This window comes from Gasterosteus aculeatus, chromosome Y (genome assembly GCF_964276395.1).
Source record: "Gasterosteus aculeatus chromosome Y, fGasAcu3.hap1.1, whole genome shotgun sequence".
Classification (NCBI taxonomy): domain Eukaryota; kingdom Metazoa; phylum Chordata; class Actinopteri; order Perciformes; family Gasterosteidae; genus Gasterosteus; species Gasterosteus aculeatus.
In genome coordinates this window covers 9,720,409-9,742,182 of record NC_135709.1, presented here as the reverse complement: position 1 = coordinate 9,742,182, position 21,774 = coordinate 9,720,409, and the positions used below count along the sequence as shown (strand labels likewise).

General features: G+C 42.1%; 2 protein-coding genes and 1 pseudogene across 11 annotated transcripts in view; 2 read left to right on the top strand and 1 right to left on the bottom strand.

The window, feature by feature from the left end:
* The first annotated feature begins 1,727 nt into the window (after positions 1-1,727).
* On the top strand, positions 1,728-5,880 carry LOC120812535 (BBSome complex member BBS2-like). Of its 7 annotated transcripts, none has more exons than XR_013454881.1 (8): positions 1,728-1,850; positions 2,318-2,453; positions 2,561-2,788; positions 3,656-3,781; positions 5,010-5,072; positions 5,230-5,307; positions 5,414-5,521; positions 5,745-5,880. XR_013454881.1 is itself a non-coding variant. In XM_078097552.1 (7 exons), the coding sequence occupies exons 2-7, from the start codon at positions 2,337-2,339 to the stop codon at positions 5,465-5,467; spliced, it is 666 nt and encodes a 221-aa protein (XP_077953678.1). In that variant the 5' UTR covers positions 1,728-1,850; positions 2,318-2,336; the 3' UTR covers positions 5,468-5,610. The 7 variants fall into 7 exon arrangements, 3 of the variants coding, with proteins under 3 accessions (XP_077953678.1, XP_077953677.1, XP_077953679.1); XR_013454880.1 differs by having other exon boundaries at positions 5,414-5,526; XR_013454879.1 differs by having other exon boundaries at positions 5,411-5,526.
* Positions 5,745-15,641, top strand: LOC144391019 (uncharacterized; annotated as a pseudogene). Its single transcript, XR_013454878.1, has 13 exons — positions 5,745-5,880; positions 6,083-6,218; positions 6,317-6,446; positions 6,527-6,696; positions 6,803-6,932; positions 7,047-7,106; positions 7,481-7,618; positions 7,764-7,876; positions 11,029-11,098; positions 12,363-12,764; positions 13,594-13,835; positions 13,933-14,188; positions 14,267-15,641. The product of XR_013454878.1 is annotated as an uncharacterized LOC144391019 (transcript).
* Positions 15,642-15,784: 143 nt separating this feature from the next.
* The window catches only part of LOC120812509 (phagosome assembly factor 1-like), a 39,540-nt gene continuing 33,550 nt past the window's right edge, over positions 15,785-21,774 (bottom strand). For 2 of the 3 annotated variants that reach the window (XM_078097549.1, XM_040168596.2), the window contains exons 14-17: positions 21,721-21,770; positions 21,181-21,239; positions 20,930-21,002; positions 15,785-20,296 (exon numbers count right to left, since the gene is read on the bottom strand). In XM_078097549.1, coding sequence (XP_077953675.1) covers positions 20,201-20,296; positions 20,930-21,002; positions 21,181-21,239; positions 21,721-21,770 — 278 coding nt within the window. In that variant the 3' untranslated portion in view covers positions 15,785-20,200. The remainder of the gene's footprint in view (positions 20,297-20,929; positions 21,003-21,180; positions 21,240-21,720; positions 21,771-21,774) is intronic. The other variant, XM_040168597.2, reaches the window with a different exon arrangement.

The window sequence follows — 21,774 nt, the reverse complement described above, 5'->3', positions numbered from 1 at the left end:
GTAATATGACAGGAGATGATGTGTTGAGAGAAGACCGGTATCTGCTGAGAATTCTGCTAGCAGCTAGTAAAAAGGCCATTACAAAGAGATGGCACAGGACGGAACCACCAACATGAAGATTGTGACTGAACTGAACGATATGGAACTGTTAACCCACAAAACAAGAACCAAATAGGAACAATGTTGTGAGAAATGGGGGAAATGGAAGATGTTCAACACATCAACGGCAATAGCTGTGCCATCACTCAACATAATACACTGACATCTGTCGCTTATGCAGATGCCGTCTGAAATGTACACACAGCCTAAAAGAACAAGATCTTGGAACGGCCACACCACCTAAAAAGTGCATAGTGAGGCACATAATTATATACAGTAAGCTATAATTATGTACATGAACTCAACATCTGGGATCCAGCCCTGAAAGCCCTCACTTAACTTTTCCTTACCCCTTCTTCTCTCCTAGGACAAAGATATTTTGGGAGCTCATAATGAGGAACATCTGTTTCCTTAACTCACCAACATCCTGGTAGAGTTGCCATCGTTACAGCCCCCACACTCCCAACCTCTATTCAAAGAATCATTGTTCATGTGGGAAGAAGTGATAGGCATCCCTCCAACAATCGTTGTCCACAAACCTTTAAACTTAAGCAGCATCACCCCAATAAGCATTAATCCATAAACCCTGCTGTGTGTGGCCAACAACACGTGGCTCTGTTCCTCGCTGCTTCAACATGCAGCGGTTTACCTTATTTTTAAGAATCCTACACTTGATGAAACTGCTCTAAATAGTGTTTTGCCAACTTATATTCTATTTATTTTCCATTTTAACGATATGGGAAAAATTATCTACTCTTTTAAGAAAGTAACAACATAATGAAAACATATCAATCAGGCTTCAGATTGTCGTCAGATCTCTTTCAAATTGAATTTGATTTGATGTTGCATTTTACAGCACTTTGGAAAACTCTAGATATTTGCAAATGTGCTTTATAACTAATCAGTATTTAATTTAATTTAATCAGTGCAGTCTTGTGACCAATAGAGGGAAATGTTGGTCTAGATATGATATTGAGAAACATGTTACTAGCTCACCGAGTATTTCATTACTTTCTCTGAGCCGCTTGTAACTACTATGGACAGCTGAGCCAGTATGTTTTATTTTTTATTTAATTGTAAGAAGTCCTGGTTTCAAGTACCATACATGTCCTTTTTTGACCTGGTTATTATGCACCAAGTGGAGGGTTTGGGTTGAAAAAAGAGACCAGCTTTAAGCCAACAATGGTGTAATTGTACTGTAATGGCATTTCCAGATGGGAAAGATTGGAAATGATGGGACCAGTTCAACATACTGGTCTCACTGTTACTCACATCTCCCCCATAAGGCGAGCATCCTCTGCTTGCACCAGCATGTTCCTGATGTAGTTGGAGTGGTCGGCCATGGTTGCAGTTAGCTTCTGATGGACAGTGTGGAACGCATATATTTCTTAAACCAACTATAAGGGGAATGCAACACTAAATAGCTGGATGCCTTCTTACACAAGGCATAGTTGATTTAAAACCATTGAAAATAGACGGCATTCTACAATATACAGTCTTGCTTAAATACCTTGCAAATATAAAAGGTAAATAGTAAGGTAAGGTATAGTGAGAGTTGATGTAACAATATCACATGCCTTAACTCCTCTCCCCCATGGTTGCCCTGAATCTTTAATTTTGAAAGCCGCAGAGAGGAAGTAGTTGTTGTCTAGGAGTCGACCGTCATCTACCATTGCGTTGTCGTGCTATCCAGCTAGCTAGTTAGCTTAGTGGACCAAAATCTTAAAGCTGAAGATTTTAAAGCTGAAGTGGTGAGTTTGCATCCACAAATAGGCAACGTTACGGTTTCCCCTCTCGTTGTTTTTTCTATCGTCATATCATAGTTGAAGTGGTTTCCGGCTACATTGAAGCCAGCGACGTTAACATGAGCTAATAGCGTTAACGCTAGATAACTTGCTATATATGCACGTCAATAAACGCTATTAACTGCACATTTCATTTACTTCCAGAGATCATAATCGTATTTGCTATTGAAACAGATCTTAGAATCAGTTCTAAAGTCACGCTTGGTGACCTTTTGTTGTGTAATTGGCATTATGGAAACGCGAACGGGTGTTTGAGGTAATGCCTGTAATTACATTACTGTGACGAAACCAGGCATTGTCGTCCCTTGATCGTATGCTCTATGCCTTGATGCTCCCATGCTTAGTTCCCTATATTACCGTAAGAAAAGAAAAAATAACTTAACACTGTGCCCTTTTTTGTCTCTTCTCGTCAGGATATAGATTATAGGCACAATGTTGGTCCCAATATTCACCCTGAAGCTGAACCACAAGATTAACCCTCGGATGGTGACTGAACTGAAATTCGATGGAGTGCACCCACGTCTTACTGCAGCCACGCAGGCTGGAAAGGTGAGGGAAATTTCTCGCTGTCCTGCTTTACCAGCCTGAAATGATGGAACCAGGCAACGACGATGTTTTCCCCGTCATATCCTGAATTATCTGTTTTTCTCTCTAAGGTTTTTATCCATAACCCTCATGCCCGTGGTCAGAGGCCTGTGGTCCAGCGCCTCAGCCAGAGCGCACAAGACTCTGACATGTCGCTCCTCAACATCAACCAGGCAGTCACTTGTCTGACGGCAGGAACTCTGGGACCAAACACCACTGGGGACACGCTGTTAGTGGGATCCCAGACAATCCTGCTAGCCTATGATGTCCACGACAATGCTGACATCTTCTACCGAGAGGTGAGTGGAAGTTTGTCCCTGGCCACTTTGTCATAACAACACGCTCACGCTTAAGTGTCACCGTTCCAATATATGCATATATCACTGATCATAGATCATACATAATAGTAATAATAATAAAAAATAAAAATTTCATTTATATAGCACCTTTCCAAACAATGTTATAAAAGTGTGCATAAGAGCCATACAAAATACAACCACAGTGAATTTAATAGTTAGATTAAATACAAATGTAATTAAATTAAATCACCTGACTTGTATAAGAAAGGCAGCTGGTAGAAGTGAATCTTTAGAAGATATTGAAAAGAGGATACTAAATTCTAAAACTCACAGGTAGCCAGTGAAGACCAGCAGGGACTGGTGTGATGTGGTCGCTTCTCCTTGTAAGGGTCAAAAAGGCGGCAGCAGCGTTTTGCATCATTTGTAGTCTTTGAATGTTTCGCCTGCTAATGACAGAATAAAGTGTGTTGCAATAGACCAGCTTGGAAGAGATAAACACAGGGAAGACTCCTTCCAGGTCCTTCCTCTCACCTGCACCTGATTTTTCTTAGTTGTCGCAGTTGGCCGAAGCAGATCTGCACAACTTTGGTGAGAGCGCCGAGTCATAAAGAATGGCCAGGTTGCGTGCTTCATGCCGAACATTCTTTGGGAGGGTGCCCAGAATTTTAAAAAATCCGCTATCCAAAAATTGTAGTGAGACTATTGAATTCTTGGTCGAACTGAATACTTGATAAATGACATGAAAAAAACATATTCTGGTAGAAGCAGCAGTGCTTTACACGCAGGAGACAAGCTGTCAACATGTTGTACTGTACAGTATTCTCAAAAGGCCTCGTATTTCTGCTTCTTCTGTGTGTGGGGGTGTAGGTGGCGGATGGGGCCAACGCTATTGTGTTGGGGAAACTCAGGGGTATCCCAAATCCTCTGGCCATCATTGGAGGGAACTGCGCTTTACAAGGCTTTGATTACGCTGGCAATGACCACTTTTGGACAGTAAGGACAGCAAGGTCACCTTTTCATTATCACCACAGTCAAAAGTAGGGGCGGGGGGAAAAAAAATAATAGATTTTTCGCTTTCTCTTGATTCAGAAAAGTTAATAATCGGAATAAAAAAAAAAAAAAAGCCTGTCTTGCGCGAGCAAAAGTCCGTCTTGCGCAAGATATTTGCTCGCCCGCGGAGCGTGAACTTCCTCACTCGCGACGTTAGTCTCTGCTCGCGCTTGAAGGTGTTTTCTACGCGCTCGCTCTTTTTCTTTTTGACAGTAAGGGGGCGGAGCCAGTCACCATGGTCTCTACACCTGATTGGTTACAAACCCCGTCTTTGGATTGGCTGTAGTGATGCATTCACACAATTATAGAAGCCCATTTCTGCACCAAAGTAAGGGGATAAAAATAAATTATGAGATAAAACGTTGTCAAAAAACAAACGCCCCCCTTCGGTAATCGTAGTGGATCGTAGTTAACAACCAGCTATAACCATCATTTACCATCATTACCGGCACATTAAGAGCAATGCGTCCACCTCGCAGACCGGTCCGTCAGTCTGAATCTGAATATCTTGCCAACTTTACCGAACTATGAAGTAGCCTGCGCATATCTTACCTCATTATTTCCATTTTCCAAAAAGTCGATCCATATTGAAAGTTGGTAAGATATTCACAGATTTGGACTTTTTTCCGGTATTTTACAAATACGGACCGGTCTGAGACTAAGAGCAGCTTTTTCTTCATTTAAAAGAAAAATGAATCTGTTTAATATAGGCTACTTCCATATTGTGTTGAAATGCAAGCTGCATTGGATCTTGCATTGTTGATAGAAAATCATATTTGTGACAAAGTTTTTTTTTTCTCTTATAAAAAATTAGAGAAGGTAATTCATCTGTTGATTTTCTTTGATTATCAAATAAAGTAGGAAGTGATTAGCAACCTCTGAGTAGCAAACTCAGATTTGAGAAATTTTAGAAAGTCGAGATGCATCGATAATCGTTCTATCAGTTTAGAATCGATAATCGGTTTAGAATCGAATCGTTGACCTCGGAATCGAATCGAATCGTGAGGTGCCAAGAGATTCCCACCCCTTGTCAAAAGTGCCTTATGTTCATTGAGTGGGTCAATACTTCACCAAAATGTAGCACCTGGCAGTTTTCCAACATTCTTTCCCACATGAATGTCCATATCGATATCAACTAAATGAATGTGTTAATGAAGGGCCGTGTTTTTAGGTGACTGCCGATAATGTCCGATCTCTGGTGCTATGTGACTTCACTGGTGATGGAAAGAATGAGGTGAGGCTCGACCGACTGGCGGGCAGAGAAACACACTGATCAAAGAGCAGACTGTCTAGAGACTGATCACACGTCTTCCACCCCTCTGTCTCTTTCTGTTCATTGACATGATTGTTTTTTTCATTCAAAAACATGTAATCAGCTATTGTGTTTTCAGCTTCGGGTTGGATCAGAGGACTTTGACATCAGAGTATTCAAAGAAGATGAGCTTGTGTCCGAGGTGACTGAGAACGAGGTGAATGGATGCAATGCGTTAAGCTTTTATTAACTAGTCGACTCCAGAGAAAACTCATCAAAACTAACAATAGTCTTGTTGTTGTTGGCCATATGCACGACAGCAGGTCCGACTACGCTCTGGCCAATGGCACAGGTCTTACACATCAACAGTGTGTTAGCCTTTGAGGGGTTCAGACCGAATCAAGACCAAGACCAGACTGACTGAGACCTTCGTACGGTAGTCTTAAGACCAAGGCCGCTTTCGAGTTCTTCAAAGCACAGTGTTAATGGCATTTCCAATCTTTCATCATTTAGCGGATGTGTGACCAAGGCTATCACGCAAACTGTTAGACAACTTATTGTATGTCTTTAATCTTTGATCCTAACATATGCCTTTCTCAATAATGTGTTTTTCCCTCGTCTTCACCGTTCATCACATTCTCCTTTTTAATTCAGATCGATGCTCGTAGTGACCGCACCGGCGAGGTCATTTTTAAAGACAACTTTTCCTCTTCTGTGGCCGGAGTGGTGGAGGGAGACTACAGGTTGGATGGACAGAAACAACTTATCTGCACCTCCACTGACGGAGAAGGTATTTGGATGTTGGCTGTGTCTGCCATGTTGGAAAAGGTTGTATGTCCTGCATACAACCGTATATCATCTGTCAGCTGCAACTGCACTAAAGGCTTAATTCAGACGTAGCATCCAAAAAGGATGAACATGGTTTGGGAGGTTTAAGCATTTCATCTTGGATAAGAACATCATCAGTATTTTAAAATGTGTGTATCTGGTAGTTCGTGGTTACCTGCCAGTAAAGAGCTTAAAGGGAATCTCATGGACTCCAGTGCTGAACAGGACCTCATTAGAGAGCTTAGCCAACGCAGACAGAATCTGTTGCTGGAGCTATGCAACTATGAAAAGAATGCCAAGGTACATATATCTATTTCTGTAGAGTACGATTCTTGCTTGACATGAGGTTGTATACTCTATATGCTTTCATCCACACACACCGTACCCTATTGTTTCAGGGTGTGTCCGAGACAAACAGCGGGATGGGTGTCATACCAGCCAACACTCAGCTCAAGACAGCGCTATCAGTGAGACCTGCCACAGAGACTCAGAAAGCTCATATAGAGCTCAACATTTCAACAGCAAACGGTGGAGTGTATTACAACTCGGGCAAGTAGAGTAGAGTAAATACTCTAGAGTCACTGAATCTCTCCTTTTATCCTCTTCAGAAACCATCATCCGTGCAGAGCTATTTTTATATTTGATATTTGAGGGGGGAGAGTCACGTTTTCCACCCCAGCACTCAGAACCTGTCGGGCTGCGTCCGCGTCCCCATCGTTCCCCCAAAAGACATACCAGTAGATCTGCACATCAAGGCCTTTGTCGGAGGGAGAATTAGGTAGGCTGTTCGAGTTGAGGGAAGTGTGTGTGCTGTTGTGTGCACACTTTTTCTCGCCACGTAATTAACCACCTTCTCTGCTCTTCGTTTGTTTCCTCTACTCCAGCACCCAATTCCACGTGTTTGAAATCACTCGTCAGCTGCCTCATTTCTCCCTGTACGACATCCCAGTTGACTCCTCGGCCGCGCCGCCCACTGGCAGGGTCACCTTCAGCATCAACGACCGGCCACAGAGGGTAGGCGGTTTGTGATCAGTCCCACAGCATGTTCCAAACAATGACATCGCTCTACATGCTTGCTAATTAAAATATTTTAATAACATATGCAAGTGTGTGTGTGTATGTGAGTAGGTGGTGGTGTGGCTGAATCAGAACTTCTTGCTTTCAGAAGGACTAGACTGCAATGGACAGGTGCACCCGAACCACAACAATCACATGTGTTTAGCTACATTATACCTACACTTTTGTACACGTTTCTACCAGCTTTAAATTTCAACAAGAACCACGTGAAATCACTGACTTGTTTATTTAGATTGTACATAGTCCATTGAATTGTATTGAATTAATTACATGATGATTTAAAGTTAAAGGGTTTGTGTTGTGCTTACTTTGGGGTTTTTATATAATCATTTAAATGGAGAATTGTGAGTGTGTAAATAATATGTTCTTACCTTCCGAGGAGAGAGCAAAACATTGATGTTAATTTGCATTAAGTTACAATTGCTACTGAGATTTTTTTTCTTCTTTCAATAAACTGAAATCAGATGCTCAATTTTCCCAATCAGATCACTCTGAGGACGGATGACATTGACCTGGTGGGAGATCTGGTCCAATCGCTTTCTTCCTTCCTGGCAATAGAGGACTTCTCGGCAGAAGCGGACTTCCCTGCATACTTTGAGTACCTACACACTACACTCACTGAGGTGTAGCTCAAATGACATAGAAACCTCTGCTGTCAGAAACATCTTATGCTGTATATTCCACTAATATCAATAGAGAGAATGTAGTTGTTGCTGTTTCTTGTTGCCGCTGTGGTTTCATCTTGAGTCTTAAATATCGGCATCTTAGGTGGATGAGTTCCACTCTGTCCATCAGAAGCTAACTGCAACCATGGCCGACAACTCCAACTACATCAGGAACATGCTGGTGCAAGCAGAGGATGCTCGCCTTATGGGGGAGATGTAAGTAACCGAGAGACCCCCACACTATGTTCAACTGGTCCCATCTATGGTCTTTATGTCTCTCTTCTCTGTTATAGGCCTTTTTCAGGAGGCATAATGACATTTTGGTGGCATGTGATTTAGGTCTCTTCCAGAGTCGTGGTATTGTGCATTCCTGTGTTAAAGAAAGAAAAAGCTACCGGCAGACCCTCACTTTGAAAATAAGAAAGGCAGCTGTGCATTGTCTACCTCAAATGTTAACAAGACAATTCAAAATGTCTCCTGGAAAAACGCTCAACTGTAGTGCCAAAAGTAGTGGTTTCTGAAACAAAAGAACAATTGTATTAAAAACATGACTAACAAGTACTCGGTGGCTACGCTATTGTGTTAGCCTGTACAATTAGAACAGTCTTCCATTAAATCCTTCATTCTTTTGTCGAGTCACTGCCTCTCTTCCTCATCTCCCCATACTTTCCCTTGATTTTCCTCCAACTCTCTGTTGCATTGTACACGCAGAAGCCTCTGTCTGTCTATGATCTACCTCGTATGGGGTTTTGGCCAATAAGATAATTGAATTCAGGGTCTCTCCCCTCCAAAGAGAGTGGCGTTGTCACGTCTGGATACTTTTCCAAAGTATTTTAAGTGTCCATTAGGTCACATTTGGCGTTGCTGGCATGGACTGAATAAACACGACTCGTCTACCCGGGTCCTCAAACTGCTCCTCCACGTGTACCGACATGGAGGGGGAATGTAGATCAGTCAGATGTAGTGACCCCAGCATGGTTTTTGGTTTCAGCCACTGGTCTTCCTTTCCCACATTCACAATGGGGATGCTGACAGTTCCTCTGGAAACAGCAAGGAGGGCACTGGAAATCAGCAGGTTTACAGGGAGGTAACCTTTCCCATAGGGCAGGGGCTCCAGCATTACACTGTCCAGTGCCGGGCCGGGGCCCTGGTTGCATGTGGCCCGGACGAACTGTAGAGAGCCTGCGGGTATGCGGATCGCTGGACCTGGCAGTGCCACCGCTTCCCCCACACGGCCAGTCTGTAGGAGGCGTTCCAGTTGTTGGCACTCTGACAATGCCCGCACCCATTCCTTTCAGCTTGTTGAACTAAGGGAGAGGAAAAGAGGTTCTTACCAAGTTCCCTGAATAGTACAGAATAGCAGCCATTGATAATGTTCATTCCCAGCAGGCCAGGCACGGCAGTTTTCCGACGAATGGAAACTGAGTCAGGGGGATCTTTTACCACTAGGATACCCATTTGTGGGGAGACAGTGCCCAGGACCTCAACATCCAGCTCCACGTATCCCAAGTGTGGGATGTCCAATCCATTGGCTGCTGTTAAGTGGAGCCAGTTACAAGATTTCAGCTGTTCATTAGTGTGGGGCTTAAGGTGTTGTTCAAAGAAAGCCTGTGTTACGGTAGTTACCATTGACCCTGTATCAAGCAAGGACGGCACCACCACCCCCCCTATGCTGACCTCAACCACTGGGCAACGTCCAATTAGCTTGGATGCTAAACTTGCCTGTTTTGAACCCAAAAAGCCCCCTCCCGATGCCGGGTTCCCAGCAACAGAGGGCGCTAGTTTTCCTGCTGCTCAACCACATTCACTCTTACCCCCACCCTTTGGCCCTGTCCCCTTGACCCCACCCCCCCTGGGAGCCCACCAACGTCAACCCGACAAAACCTTGCAATATGACCTGCTCTATTGCACCGCATGCATATTGGTTTACCATCTGGCTGAAACTTGTATGGCTTCGGCCTATTGCCATTGGGGATGTCCTGGGGATTTACATCGTTAGGGACAGAGGAAGAGAGGCCCAGGTGTCTAAGAATAGCGTCAAGTTGTACCTGCTGCTTACGTAAACTCCTTCAATTCCTTAGTATCATTAGTATTCATTAGTATCAACATCACCCTGACCAACTCCTAAGGCATGAGAGTCACAAGAATAGGCTCGTGCTCTTTGGGTACCAATAGTGAGCCCTTGCTTTTCCCATTTGATGGCTGCATTACGTACCTCGTAAATGACTGGTTAGGGTGTTGCCGAACTAGGTGAGCCAATTCACGCTGTAATTTAGCATCACGTATATTTTCAATGAAAGTGTCACGAATGACCAATTCCGGGCGTGAAACACCACGTGGATCTTTGCATTTAAGCAGCTCCATCAAATGTAACAAAGCATGAGAAAATTCACGGATAGACTCATTGTCCTGTTGTCTGCGTTGAAAGAACTGTCTCTGTAGAGTCACATAAGTTTGATCACAACCACAATTATCAAGCAATATAGTAAAAATTAAGTCTGGGTTGGCTCGATCTGTGGGAGAGCAAAATTTAACTTCTCTTTTAGCTTCCCCATCTAAAAGATCACAGAGGAACGTTGCCTGTTCAGCTAGAGAGGTTTGCCGTACTAGCAATGATTTTTTCGCCTCCTCCACCCAATCCTCTACAGTCAAACCATCCTGAACAATAACTCCTGAAAAGTGTGGACATTCTCTCGCTTTTGGTGCATAAACATACACCCGCTCGAGTGCTGGATTATTGCTGACCCCGTTAGCAGCTACCTGGCTAGATGACCCAGGGGCCTCTGCAGTCGGTGACTCGTTACCCCGGTCTTTGAGCCTATTATTCTCTGCCTGTAGCTGCTTAACAAGTTCAGTCAAGGCCCTGATTTGTTCATCAGATTCAGTCATTTTACTGTGTTTTTTCACGGCCAAAATGTCAATAACCAGGATAGAGGCGAATAACACCCCCAGAAATGTCCACAATGTATGCACACGGATGGTACTGCAGCTGGAGGGCGGCGGCTGTCCTCTGGCTCTCCTCCTGGACGACCACTGCTCCTTCTCTCCAACCCTAACCTGTTGCTCTACAGTCTCAGTGCCTCCAATTAAAAACACAAAAAGCCTCTGCGTCCGTCCTGCCAGCAACGCCAAATGTGACCTAATGGACACTTAAAATACTTTGGGAATAGTATCCAGACGTGACAACGCCACTCTCTTTGGAGGGGAGAGACCCTGAATTCAATTATCTTATTGGCCAAAACCCCATACGAGGTAGATCATAGACAGACAGAGGCTTCTGCGAGTTGTTGTGTTCAAAAATGAAGAAACGCCGGACGGACAGAGGTCATCGCTGATCGAAAGGTTCCAATCAAATGTATTTAATAAAGGAGATGGCGTTGCGGTAAAAAGAACATCTCAGCTGAGGAGCCGCTGGTCTCAGCGACCAACAGGCCCCAGGTCAGTCCTTTGACCATCCCTAGTGCCCGTCTGTCGCCTCCACCAGTGAACTCGAGAACAATGGTTCCTACAGGTATTTATAACAATGCTTAAAGGTGTGAAAGTCAGTGTCCACACCTCTGGGAGTGGTCTTCTGGTGAGTTCAGTGTAACTCGGATTTCGGATGATCCTTAGTCAATATCAGTGGTTGTGCAAGTATTACATGCATGCATTCCAGTTGATTACATTACATCAAATACAATCATAACTGCATCGATATTATTCTATTACAGTTGCAGATTTACAGTGGTTTTACAATATTGTCATTACTTTATGGATTACACAGTTTCAGAATCATGGCTGTATTCTGGTGTACACTATATGCATTTTATTAATTTTATGAACCGGGTCGTATATTTCTTTCTAATATCCTACAATCCATCCCTTTACACCAATTTTGGTGTAAAAACCAATCAGGTGGATCGGTTCATCAAATTCCTCAGTTTTGTCAGATGTGTCGTCTCTATTTGTTTAGCATAATGTTCAATCCAATATGACACGCTTGATCTTACACATTCTAATCATAAGATGTGCCTCTGGACACACCTTGTTAACTTGTACCTGGCACAGAACAAAAACTCCCTCGAAAACCCTTTTTGGGAATAAAACGAGGAAGAAATCTGTCGGAGAGATTGAAAGATCTTCTCCCAGGATTTAACATTTCATCACGGATGTCATGTGTACAGTATAAATTGACACAGGACACATTAATTTAATAAACCTTATGGCATCATGGGGCTGGTCTTCTCTGATGATTCTAATGATAAGTGTCCTAATGTAGAGGATGCAACAGCATCCACCCAGGAATAGAATGCTGGCCATAATGGAGACTGTTATCACAGAAATAAACAATTGTTTGTATTTACTAAATCATGAGTCCAATAAACCTGAGAAGCGGTTGTCCATGTCCATGTTGTCCAGCGGTTGTCCATGTGTGTGGAGATATTATTACAGTCTCTACTGCTGATCGGAAATCCCGAAATGTGTGCTATGGGACCTACCTGGTGCATCGATTTATGTACACTCAGTATGGCGTTTTTATGTTTGCATGAATCTTTACAGAAACAGATAATAATGAAGCAGTAAGAACAAAACATATGATGCTGGTTTTAAATGTCACAGACTTTCTAGACTTCTTTTGCACATTAAACCATGAGATTATATTTTCTTGTGATTCATAAATATATGCCATCTTTTGTGCCACATCATTTTTCCTAATCAGCAGATTCCATCCAGACCTTTGGAGCCACAGCTGCCTCCCTGCAAACCCCAGTCCAAGTCCCAACCTCCTCTGCCCAAGTTGAAAGCTCCCCAGCTCAAGACCAAACCTCAGTCCAAGTCCAAAGATCTTGTCAAATCAAAGGAGAAATCTAGGTCCCAACTGAAAAATGCTGTCCCAACCAAGGCCGCCTTAAGGCCCCTGCCTACGTTGCCCCCATTTGACTTTGAGGGCTATCTGAGAGAAAAGGACAACCGAAACTTTAAGCTGCTCATAGACCAGCCGGAGAAATGTCACATTGGAGGAGCAGTGGAGGAAGCAGCAGGAGGGGGAAGTAAAGGGTCTACAACTGCTCCATACATGCTCATTGCGGTGAAATCGATTCCTGCAGATTTTGATAAACGTCAGGTAAAATAAGATATATTGTATGCGAGGCGTTTGCCAAGAAAAGATTTGAAACTGTTGCAATTTTCTGTGAATTGTGATCAATATGAATGAGTGTATTCTTCAGCCAAGGGATTTAGTGAATGAGCGCTTGTTGCATTTGTAGTGTTTCAATGTGTAAATACGCTATTGTTTGCTAATACGCTGCTCCCAAGTAGGTGGGACTTGAAAAGGCCAATATTTTGAGGGTACCAGTGTGGTCAGTAGATATCCGACTAAAGCTGGTTGATAAGATAATATCTTAATATGATATAAATCATCTTTAAATGGAATCATATGGTGATGAAGTAAAATTTTGAGATTTCATGACACACATCAATGTGTCTAGATTCATTTACAACTTGTGATTGTTTTGCCCTAAAGTTAATAACTTAATGAGAGTATTCAATTAAAAAAAGAGTAGACAAAACCATTTTTTTTCAGATAGATTGTCCATTGATATGGAGGTACTATATAACCTGCGTAGGAGACTTTGGCCAAGTCAGTCAACCCAATCCAGAACAAGACTTTCCCTTCCGTGTGGTATTTTGTCTGGCGTAATGTTTTCAGTGTGATAAGCAACTTGAGACGGAACAACAAGAGTTTGACATGAGAAACAGCGTCCACTGACAGATTGTCAGGCATTTTCCGCTCCAAATGGAATGTTTACCTCCATTTAACTAAAGCCTGGTGGAATGCGATTAGTTAATGCTTCTAAGACTACAAACACAACCCTTACAATGCCAAAATCTTGTCACCATTGCCACCTAGAACTTGCTGAATCTTTCTGAATAATAAGCACTTCTGCTTTTAGGTGGTACGTCGGACCTGGGGTAAAGAGGGATTTTTTCAAAAGGATGTGTCCCTCCGGACGGTTTTCCTGCTGGGGGTTCCCAGGAATCGGACTGCTCTGCCTCTTTGGGATCGGCTTATGACCTACGAAAGTCAAACCTTTGGGGATATCCTACTTTGGGATTTTGAAGACACCTTCTTCAACCTGACGCTGAAGGAAACACATTTTCTGAAATGGATTAACAGCAGCTGTCCTCATGTCAAGTCAGTGTTTACAAGCCTAAATCAAGAATTTATCTCATTTTTAGCCTTCTCGTGACTCCTATTTGACGCTTTTTCCAATTTAATTATTTTTGCACAGATTCATCTTCAAGGGTGACGCTGATGTGTATGTGAATGTGGAGAATATAGTGGAGATGCTACAAGGTCAAAAGCCAGAGGAGGATCTGTTTGTTGGTGATATTATTATCCACGCTAAACCAATTCGTCGGCGCAATTCCAAATACTACGTCCCAGAGTTTGTCTATGGAGGGGGTTTGTACCCGAGCTACGCAGTGGGTGGAGGGTTTGTCATGTCGGGGCATACGGCTCGGAGACTTAGCTCTGCCTGTCAACAGGTGCTTCAAAGTTTGACTATTTTAACATTTGTCTGTTTATACAAATGTTTGATTCCTAATGCTGTTTTTCACTTTCAGGTGGAGTTGTTCCCCATTGATGATGTGTTTCTAGGAATGTGCCTCCAGTTGATTGGCGTGAAACCATCTCACCACCAGGGCTTTCGGACCTTCGGGATTCCGCGGCCCTCTGCAGCACCCCACCTTCAGACGTTTGACCCCTGTTTTTACAGGGAACTCATGGTTATTCACAGCCTCAGTGTTCCTCAGATCTGGCTCATGTGGAATCTCCTGCATGACCCCAGACTGAGCTGCCACAACAGGACTAGCCAGACGTCCTGGCCCTTTAAGTGGAAGGATAAGATGAGTAAAGCAACGGGTGAAGATAAGGACTATGGCGAGAAGGATGTGTTTTTCTCGCATTAGTCACTTTCTGTGGGGCTGATTGGGATCCGTAAGCTAAGGACGACGAAATGTTTAAAAAGTGGAAATCTTTGCCCAACATGAAAGACTTTAGATGTCTTAATAAGAACTATTGAGTCTTTTGAGACCTCATCCAAGATGGTAGATAATCTTTGGGGAAATAAATTGGCAAAAAACCTTATGTGCTTCAGATTTTTCCGGGAGGAAAGAGATGAGAATTTAGGTTTTTGCCACCCGAGGCCATCTGTGTGATCACAACAGTGCACAACAAATGGAGATTGGTGACGATTCACGATTGTGAGAAGACTATTGAATATGCAATCTTCAGAATGCATTATTCTAATTGTTTACACAGACACAGTAAGATGTAAGAAACACTTAGCTGATGTGTCGATAGCTGTTATAACCCCACCAAGCGTGAAAGCATCTGTGTTTCTGAGACCATGGCATCAGTTTAAAATACTAACTTAACTCACGTCGGACTGTGTGTACTCGCCAAAATCCCTATGAGAAATACAGGATGATGGAGGCACAAATGGATAGTTAGATTCCCTGAAGGAACAACAAATGAAGCCTAAATAGGAAACAGCAGGCACACACTCAGACACACAAGTCTGAGTTATTCGAGGGAAAGCCTGATATCTGAGGAGTCAGGCATGTTTAGTTTTATGTGAATGCTATTATAATGAAATACTATAATAATTTGATTTGATTTGTGTAGTTGTTGTTCTTTTGTTACAACTTTATTCGTTTCATCTGGTGCCCTTTTCGATCCGCTGGGTGAGTGGCTCTCCAGTCTGAACTATGTCAATAACTATTCGATGGATTGCCATGGAATTTGGTGCGGACATTGATTGTGCTAATATGGCAACACAAATTCAACAAGTTTGCACAGAAGCATAAGCATGTTGTTATGTGATATAAAAATGACAATGGCTAATCTTTGCAAAATCACAGGTGATATCGAGGTGAAATATTAAGAAATGTGGTTGGAACAGACTGTGAATAAAATAAAGTTTGAATACGCATCTGATCAGTGATTAGTATTAGTATTAGTAATTACTATTAGTATAAAAACTGTTTGAGTTTTTGAGCTCCAGAATTCATTTCCTTTCCAGGAAATGTTCTTATCGCAAAGTGTCAAAGTTGTGTAAACTAGAAATAAATGCCACAGTCTTTTGCACATCCACATTTTTATTAAATGTTTTCATCACATTTTTATATCTTGTTTGTACATACAATGAACTTTGACATTGATGAGGGAATTTCTTTTCATTACAGTCCAGCCGAATTATCCCATTTGAGTTACCAGCAGAAGCTTATCTCAGCAACCTTCACAACGCAGCGATAATTATTGTGCTGTACCAAAGCTGCAGTCAACCGAATCTTTCTCTATGCACTATATAGTATTGTGATTGCATTTTGTTCAGTGGAAATGCGAAAATAATTGGACTTTTCTGCATTCAGTATTAATGAACTTATTTTAGCATAAAAAGACATGCTTACTTTTCACTTATTAACTACAGGAAACATTTTAGAAAAACAAGGATGGGATAAGTCCACCTGAGTTCGGGTGAGTTTTCCTGCCCAGCGACCCGTAGCCCTCCCTGGGCTCAGTTTACCAAAACTGGGTTAACGGTTCGAGCGGTTTTATGGAGTGAATTATATATTGAATAATCAGATTCCCTATAATCATTGAGCATGTATGTATGGTTTGAAAGAATATTGTTTGTTTTTTCATATCACCATTGAGCCATCCGTTTCCAAAGCAGCAACGCTTAAATAACAAGTTGTTTTGAGGAATAATCAATGAATATTGTTGATGCAGGCGAGGAATGGGTTTCCTTCAGGTCTAAAAGAAGAACTGCATTTCTAAAATCATTTATTCCTTAGTAACTAAACATGATGAGCCTTGAAGGGTTGTGAACACATTGTTCTGTTTGTTTGGCATTAATAACATTGACATTCCACAACGAGTAGCCTACATGTACGTTACGTTTAGGGAAACAGAGAACTAACTTTTGCCTTGTCTCGGTGATCCTAAACCAGCCTTCCAAGAAAACTAAAACAGACAAGGCCATACGTTAACTCGCTGCTAATCCTCCATTACATACACACACGTACTGTTCAGTGGGGATTAAATATAGTCTATAACTATATGTACAATGAGATCATTTTGTACAGAGGGGATAAAGACAGAAGTCAAAGACGGGCTCGGTAGGATTTGAGGTTCAACTGCGTTTCCCTTAATTTTCACGTATTTACTTGTACAAAAGCAAATTTGAGCAAAACGTTGGAATATAGCCATCATGGCAATTATATTAAATGGGTTTCCGTGTTCAAGTCATGCAGATCAACCAAAGCAGGATTTGGGAACTTTGTGGTTCCAGGTTCCTAACATTAGTGGAGCTCAATAAAAACAAACAAACACTATTTGTTCAATTTATCTTGAAACATCAGCTAGCTTTTTGGATCGGAGTGTAAGAAACCAGACTGTAAAACATTCATATCTCATGCGCCCCAAAACCCAATCACCTCAACTAGTACACATTCGGACTGCAGCAAATAAAATATTGATTTCTAGTTGTTTACGCTTGAAAACACAAGTTCTCCTCCAGTACAGATTTGAGATTGTTTCCCTTCCAGCACAAATGGAGCTTTTCTATTTTAAGATGTTTTTGTGGAATCAACAGAGTACCTGCAGCCTCAGCAGTGCACACAAATACAGTGGTCTACAGTACAAAAATAACTGCTTCTCAATGATGCAGTCGGGCTTTAAGGAGGACATTTTAAAACACTCAGCCTGAGTCAGTTATGTCATTACAAAGCCAATAAGAGCATGTAAATAAAAGGATGCCAACTAAGAGCACTCAGCTATTTACAGCATTTGTACAACATCAGTTTGAAGAAACAGGGCCTAAATACATAAAAAATTGTATGTCAGAACAGCCAAACCAACACTTTCACAGCACATAAATTAATTCCCACAGGTATTCTTGTGTGGTAAAATACCACATGAAATAGTGCTGTAAATATAGGCTATAATTGTAAAAGTCTTTCCTATTCAATAATATAATGAATAATGAATCAGAAATGCAGTAATGTTGTTTGACTGTTGCTTGTAACAAGCTAACTCCCACTGTGATGCAACTTGTTTCAATGAAGGATGAAATCAATCATCTATTTGATTTAGTTAGTTTGGGTTAGTAAAGAACATGAAGACAACCCAAGTAATGGATATAAAAATGCCACAGTGAAGCCACTTGAACACGTCAAAACTGACTTCAAGTTGTTACAAACAAGACATCTTTGTGTAGATCCTAAAATACTGCACTGGAAACCATCTTCAAGCAGCCTTATTGTACTCAATTCCTCAGTTGCTTTCAATATTTGGTTATGTAAAGGTGTCCTGACTTCAACATCGATGTCTTAACGTGTGCTGGTACATGCAATCACAAATTCAACAGTAAAGGAAAAACAAAACAAATGAAATATGTATCAAAAGGATCAATTGATTAAACAGTTTATTTAAATGCCTATGAGAAAAAATATTCCAAATTCAGTCTTTTGGAGGGAATCAAATGTTATAACGGAATGATAATGGTCTTTCCCATTTCCTAAATGGGTTTAAATATACTGAATTCACAGAGGATGTTTTTTAATTATAGCTCTGACAACAACAAACAAGTATACAATAGAACACTACTATTGTTAAAGTATCTCTGGCTGTAAGCCAGCAATTACAGAAACAAGGAGCTGAATTTAGAGGCGTTACCGCGGCAATGACTGAAATGTTCAGGTTTGACATACAAGACACAAGAGAAGGGGGACAGACAACTAACGACCCTCTGCACAATAATGTCCGCTGATCACATGAAATCCTGCGGAATCGTCTTTGGCTGAAGCATTTGGCAATACAACAATAAATGCAGACATTACTGCGGGAAGAATTGTGACGCATCGATCACGTGTAGAGAAGGGAACAGGCGGATGAAGGTAACACAGATGATATGACCACATACATCGTGCACTGTGGGAGGACCCGTCTTACGACTAAGCTCGTGGATAAAAACACGCACACCACCATCTCTCCGAATCGCCTCCACAAATCTGTGTGTGAGGAGAGGGCTCAATGAAGCCATCAAGTAAAAATGTGTAAATTAGTGGAAATGTAAAAAGAGAACACGGTGAAAATGGTCATGATGTGAACGAATGAAGCAGGGCAGACGAGTGTAGGCCCCTCACGACACGCAGGACCAAATACAAATAGAAACAGGTTGCCAGTTTGTGCTCATAACTTTCCTCATTCAAAATCATCATCTTGCATGTAAATCCTTGTGTCATGTCTGCATGTTTGGTTTGCATTAAAAAAACGCTAAAAGATAAACCATATTTTGTGGGTTGGAAACACATGTACACATATGAGTGGAGAGACTAAATATATGTGCGTGTTTGAATCGGATGCTGTGAAAACTTCGTAACAGCCTCCTTATACATGCGGATGCTCATTTATCCAAGTATGTGTGTGCGTGTGTGTGAATAAGAGACAGACACAACAACATCTAGAGCTGCACATAACAACAGCTGTGGTGGGTTAATAGTGTTGAGTGCTGTGCTTGAGAGTGTGCGTTTGAACTGTGTAGAACTGTTGAGTAGGACGGTTTGAGAGGGAGACAATACTGTTGACAATGTTTGGACCGTTTTGCCTCGGGGAGGCTTCACATGTGCCACATGTATGCCCAAACCCTACAGGCGTTTGGTTCTTCTCTTGTCTGAAAACATCTGGGTTATCATGCGTTTCTGCTTAAAATTCTTAAAGAGTTTCCAATGTGCTCTGAAGGCTTTTGTTTGGGCCCATTGGGTTGAATGTTTGCGGTTTAAATGTGTCAGGTCTTTGATTGGGCTGGTCGAGCATGGTTCTTCGGCTGTGGCAGGAAGGCGGTACTGGTTGGGCTGGCAGTGTGGTTGGTTGATGTTTATTTAGTGGGTCAAGCAAGAGTTTGTTTCAAGACCTTGGCTCAAGCAGTTTATGTAGAGATGTATGTTCAGATGATATTGCTGATCATCTCACCACAAAGTGATGGAGTTTTTTGTCCAATAGAAAGGCAGCCGTGGAAGAATGCCATCCAAACTGCAGCCTGGACGTACTGTTCTGTGGTTTCTGGGCAAATTGAGTCACTGGATGGAAACAGGAAACAGCTCAGCGCTATTTGAGCACAGAGAGCTTGATATTCTCACACCACCAAGACATTATTCCGATAGTGCCATCGACTGTCGACCATGTCACTGCATCCTGGTTCCTGGGATAGTCCGGGTTGGGTTGACTGTGGCGACCAGATGTTGTCTGATTGGGAGAGAGAGTCTCGGGGAGCCAGCAGGAAAGGTTGAATCGAACCAGGTGCTACTTGGTTATTCTGGATTCTGGTTTCTGTTCCGTTCAGTGAGTAGCATCTGAGCGTGGTAGGAATTACTTTGTTGCTCTGGTTACAGTCTGCTTGGTAATGAATCTGGCGCTGGTTAGACATTCAGTCAGCAGAGATACTCGACTCAGGACAGGCCAGAATGGGATGGGATGAGGTTCTAGTTACTGATTCAGTGGGAACTGCTGTTGGACTCGGGTCGGGTTTGACTCGAGGTCCGATGAGCCCCATAAAGGGTCACGGATGCTATGTGGTTATTCGGAATCACCTGAGGAAGAGGGATACATAAAATATGTCTTAAAATTGATTGGATAACAATAAGAAAGGGGTATGCAGTTGAAAAATAAAGGAAAAACACATTTGTCCATTACCACGGCCTAAATACCAAAATACACTTTTCAATTGCATTTAAAAAAATGTTTGCGGATTGACTCTCGCCAGATGAGGTAATCCAATGGTGATTGAGCCTACGGCCGCGTTATGAATCAAAGCAGAGTTTTAAAATGTGCATTATAATAAACAGGGGGCCTACGGCAACGTTACTGGAGAAAATATTATATTACTGCTAATAATGAGGCATTTTTTGACAGTGTCTCAGTTTGAAATATTGCAGGAGTAATGGAAGAAGACTGAGAGACTAAAGTGAGCGGCCATGATCGACAAATTTCCACCACAGGTGGCACACCGTCGACTTCAAGGCTAGGTTTCCAAGTACCTTTACCTTGTGCAGTATAAAATGAAATGCCGGTCGCTCACCAAGTGATTGAAAAAGTTATTGCCTGACTTCTTTATGCTTTGATGTCCCCTGTATTGTGGAACTTGTAGCATTAAACCACATTAGCCAAAGCCAAATCAATCAAGGCTGACGGAAGGATTGCAAAAATAACTACAGTGTTCTGACCTCAAAGATCATCCTCTGCAGTCCAAAGCAGAATGTAGAGCCGAATGGGTTGGTGTTATTTGCTGATGAGGACCTATAAACACAAACATTTATTCAGAGCAGACACTCCCTTAAATAGCGTCCAAAAAAAACTGCCTATAAAAATGTTGCAGCTTGAATGTTATAAGCACAAACCAACAACATGGGACACAATGAAAATAATCTCATATACAAATATAAGTCCGTTTTGATGCCAGAGGATGGGTTTGTACCTGTGGAGCACGACAGGTTTTTCCATCGGGTGACCGAGCAGCTCCTGAATCTGATCCCACTGGTGGAAAGAAAGTTTAACAGACCATTCAAGAGTCAACATCCAGGTCAGTGAACAAGAAGGGTTGTTAAGGGAACTACAACACAACTGTGGTTGTTTTTTTTCATCTTCAAACTGTTGTTTCCAATGGCAGAAGACACATTTTAACAGACCGCTGTGTAGTAAAGGAGACAGATATTGTCAATCCTCATATTATTACTGACCTAAAGATACAATTCCACATGATCTCCATTAGAAATTTCTTCATGCAACTTCTGTGCATAAGAGATTTTTAAGAGGATGAAAGTGATATCATACGAATAATGGGATGATTTCCTGTAGCCGCCAAAAAGGCGATAAGAGTCCAAATTAGAAAGCTGAACATAATTGTAAGGAAACCCGGCCCAGACACCATGTTATGTTACATCGCTACCAAAGAGCCATATTGTCAAATGTCAACAAAGCAATTAGCTCTGACAAACAAACTCTGTGTAGAAGTGACCTTGCTGTTGGTTGTTAGCAGGCAGTCCTCCGTCTGAGAATCGGCTCCTTCTAG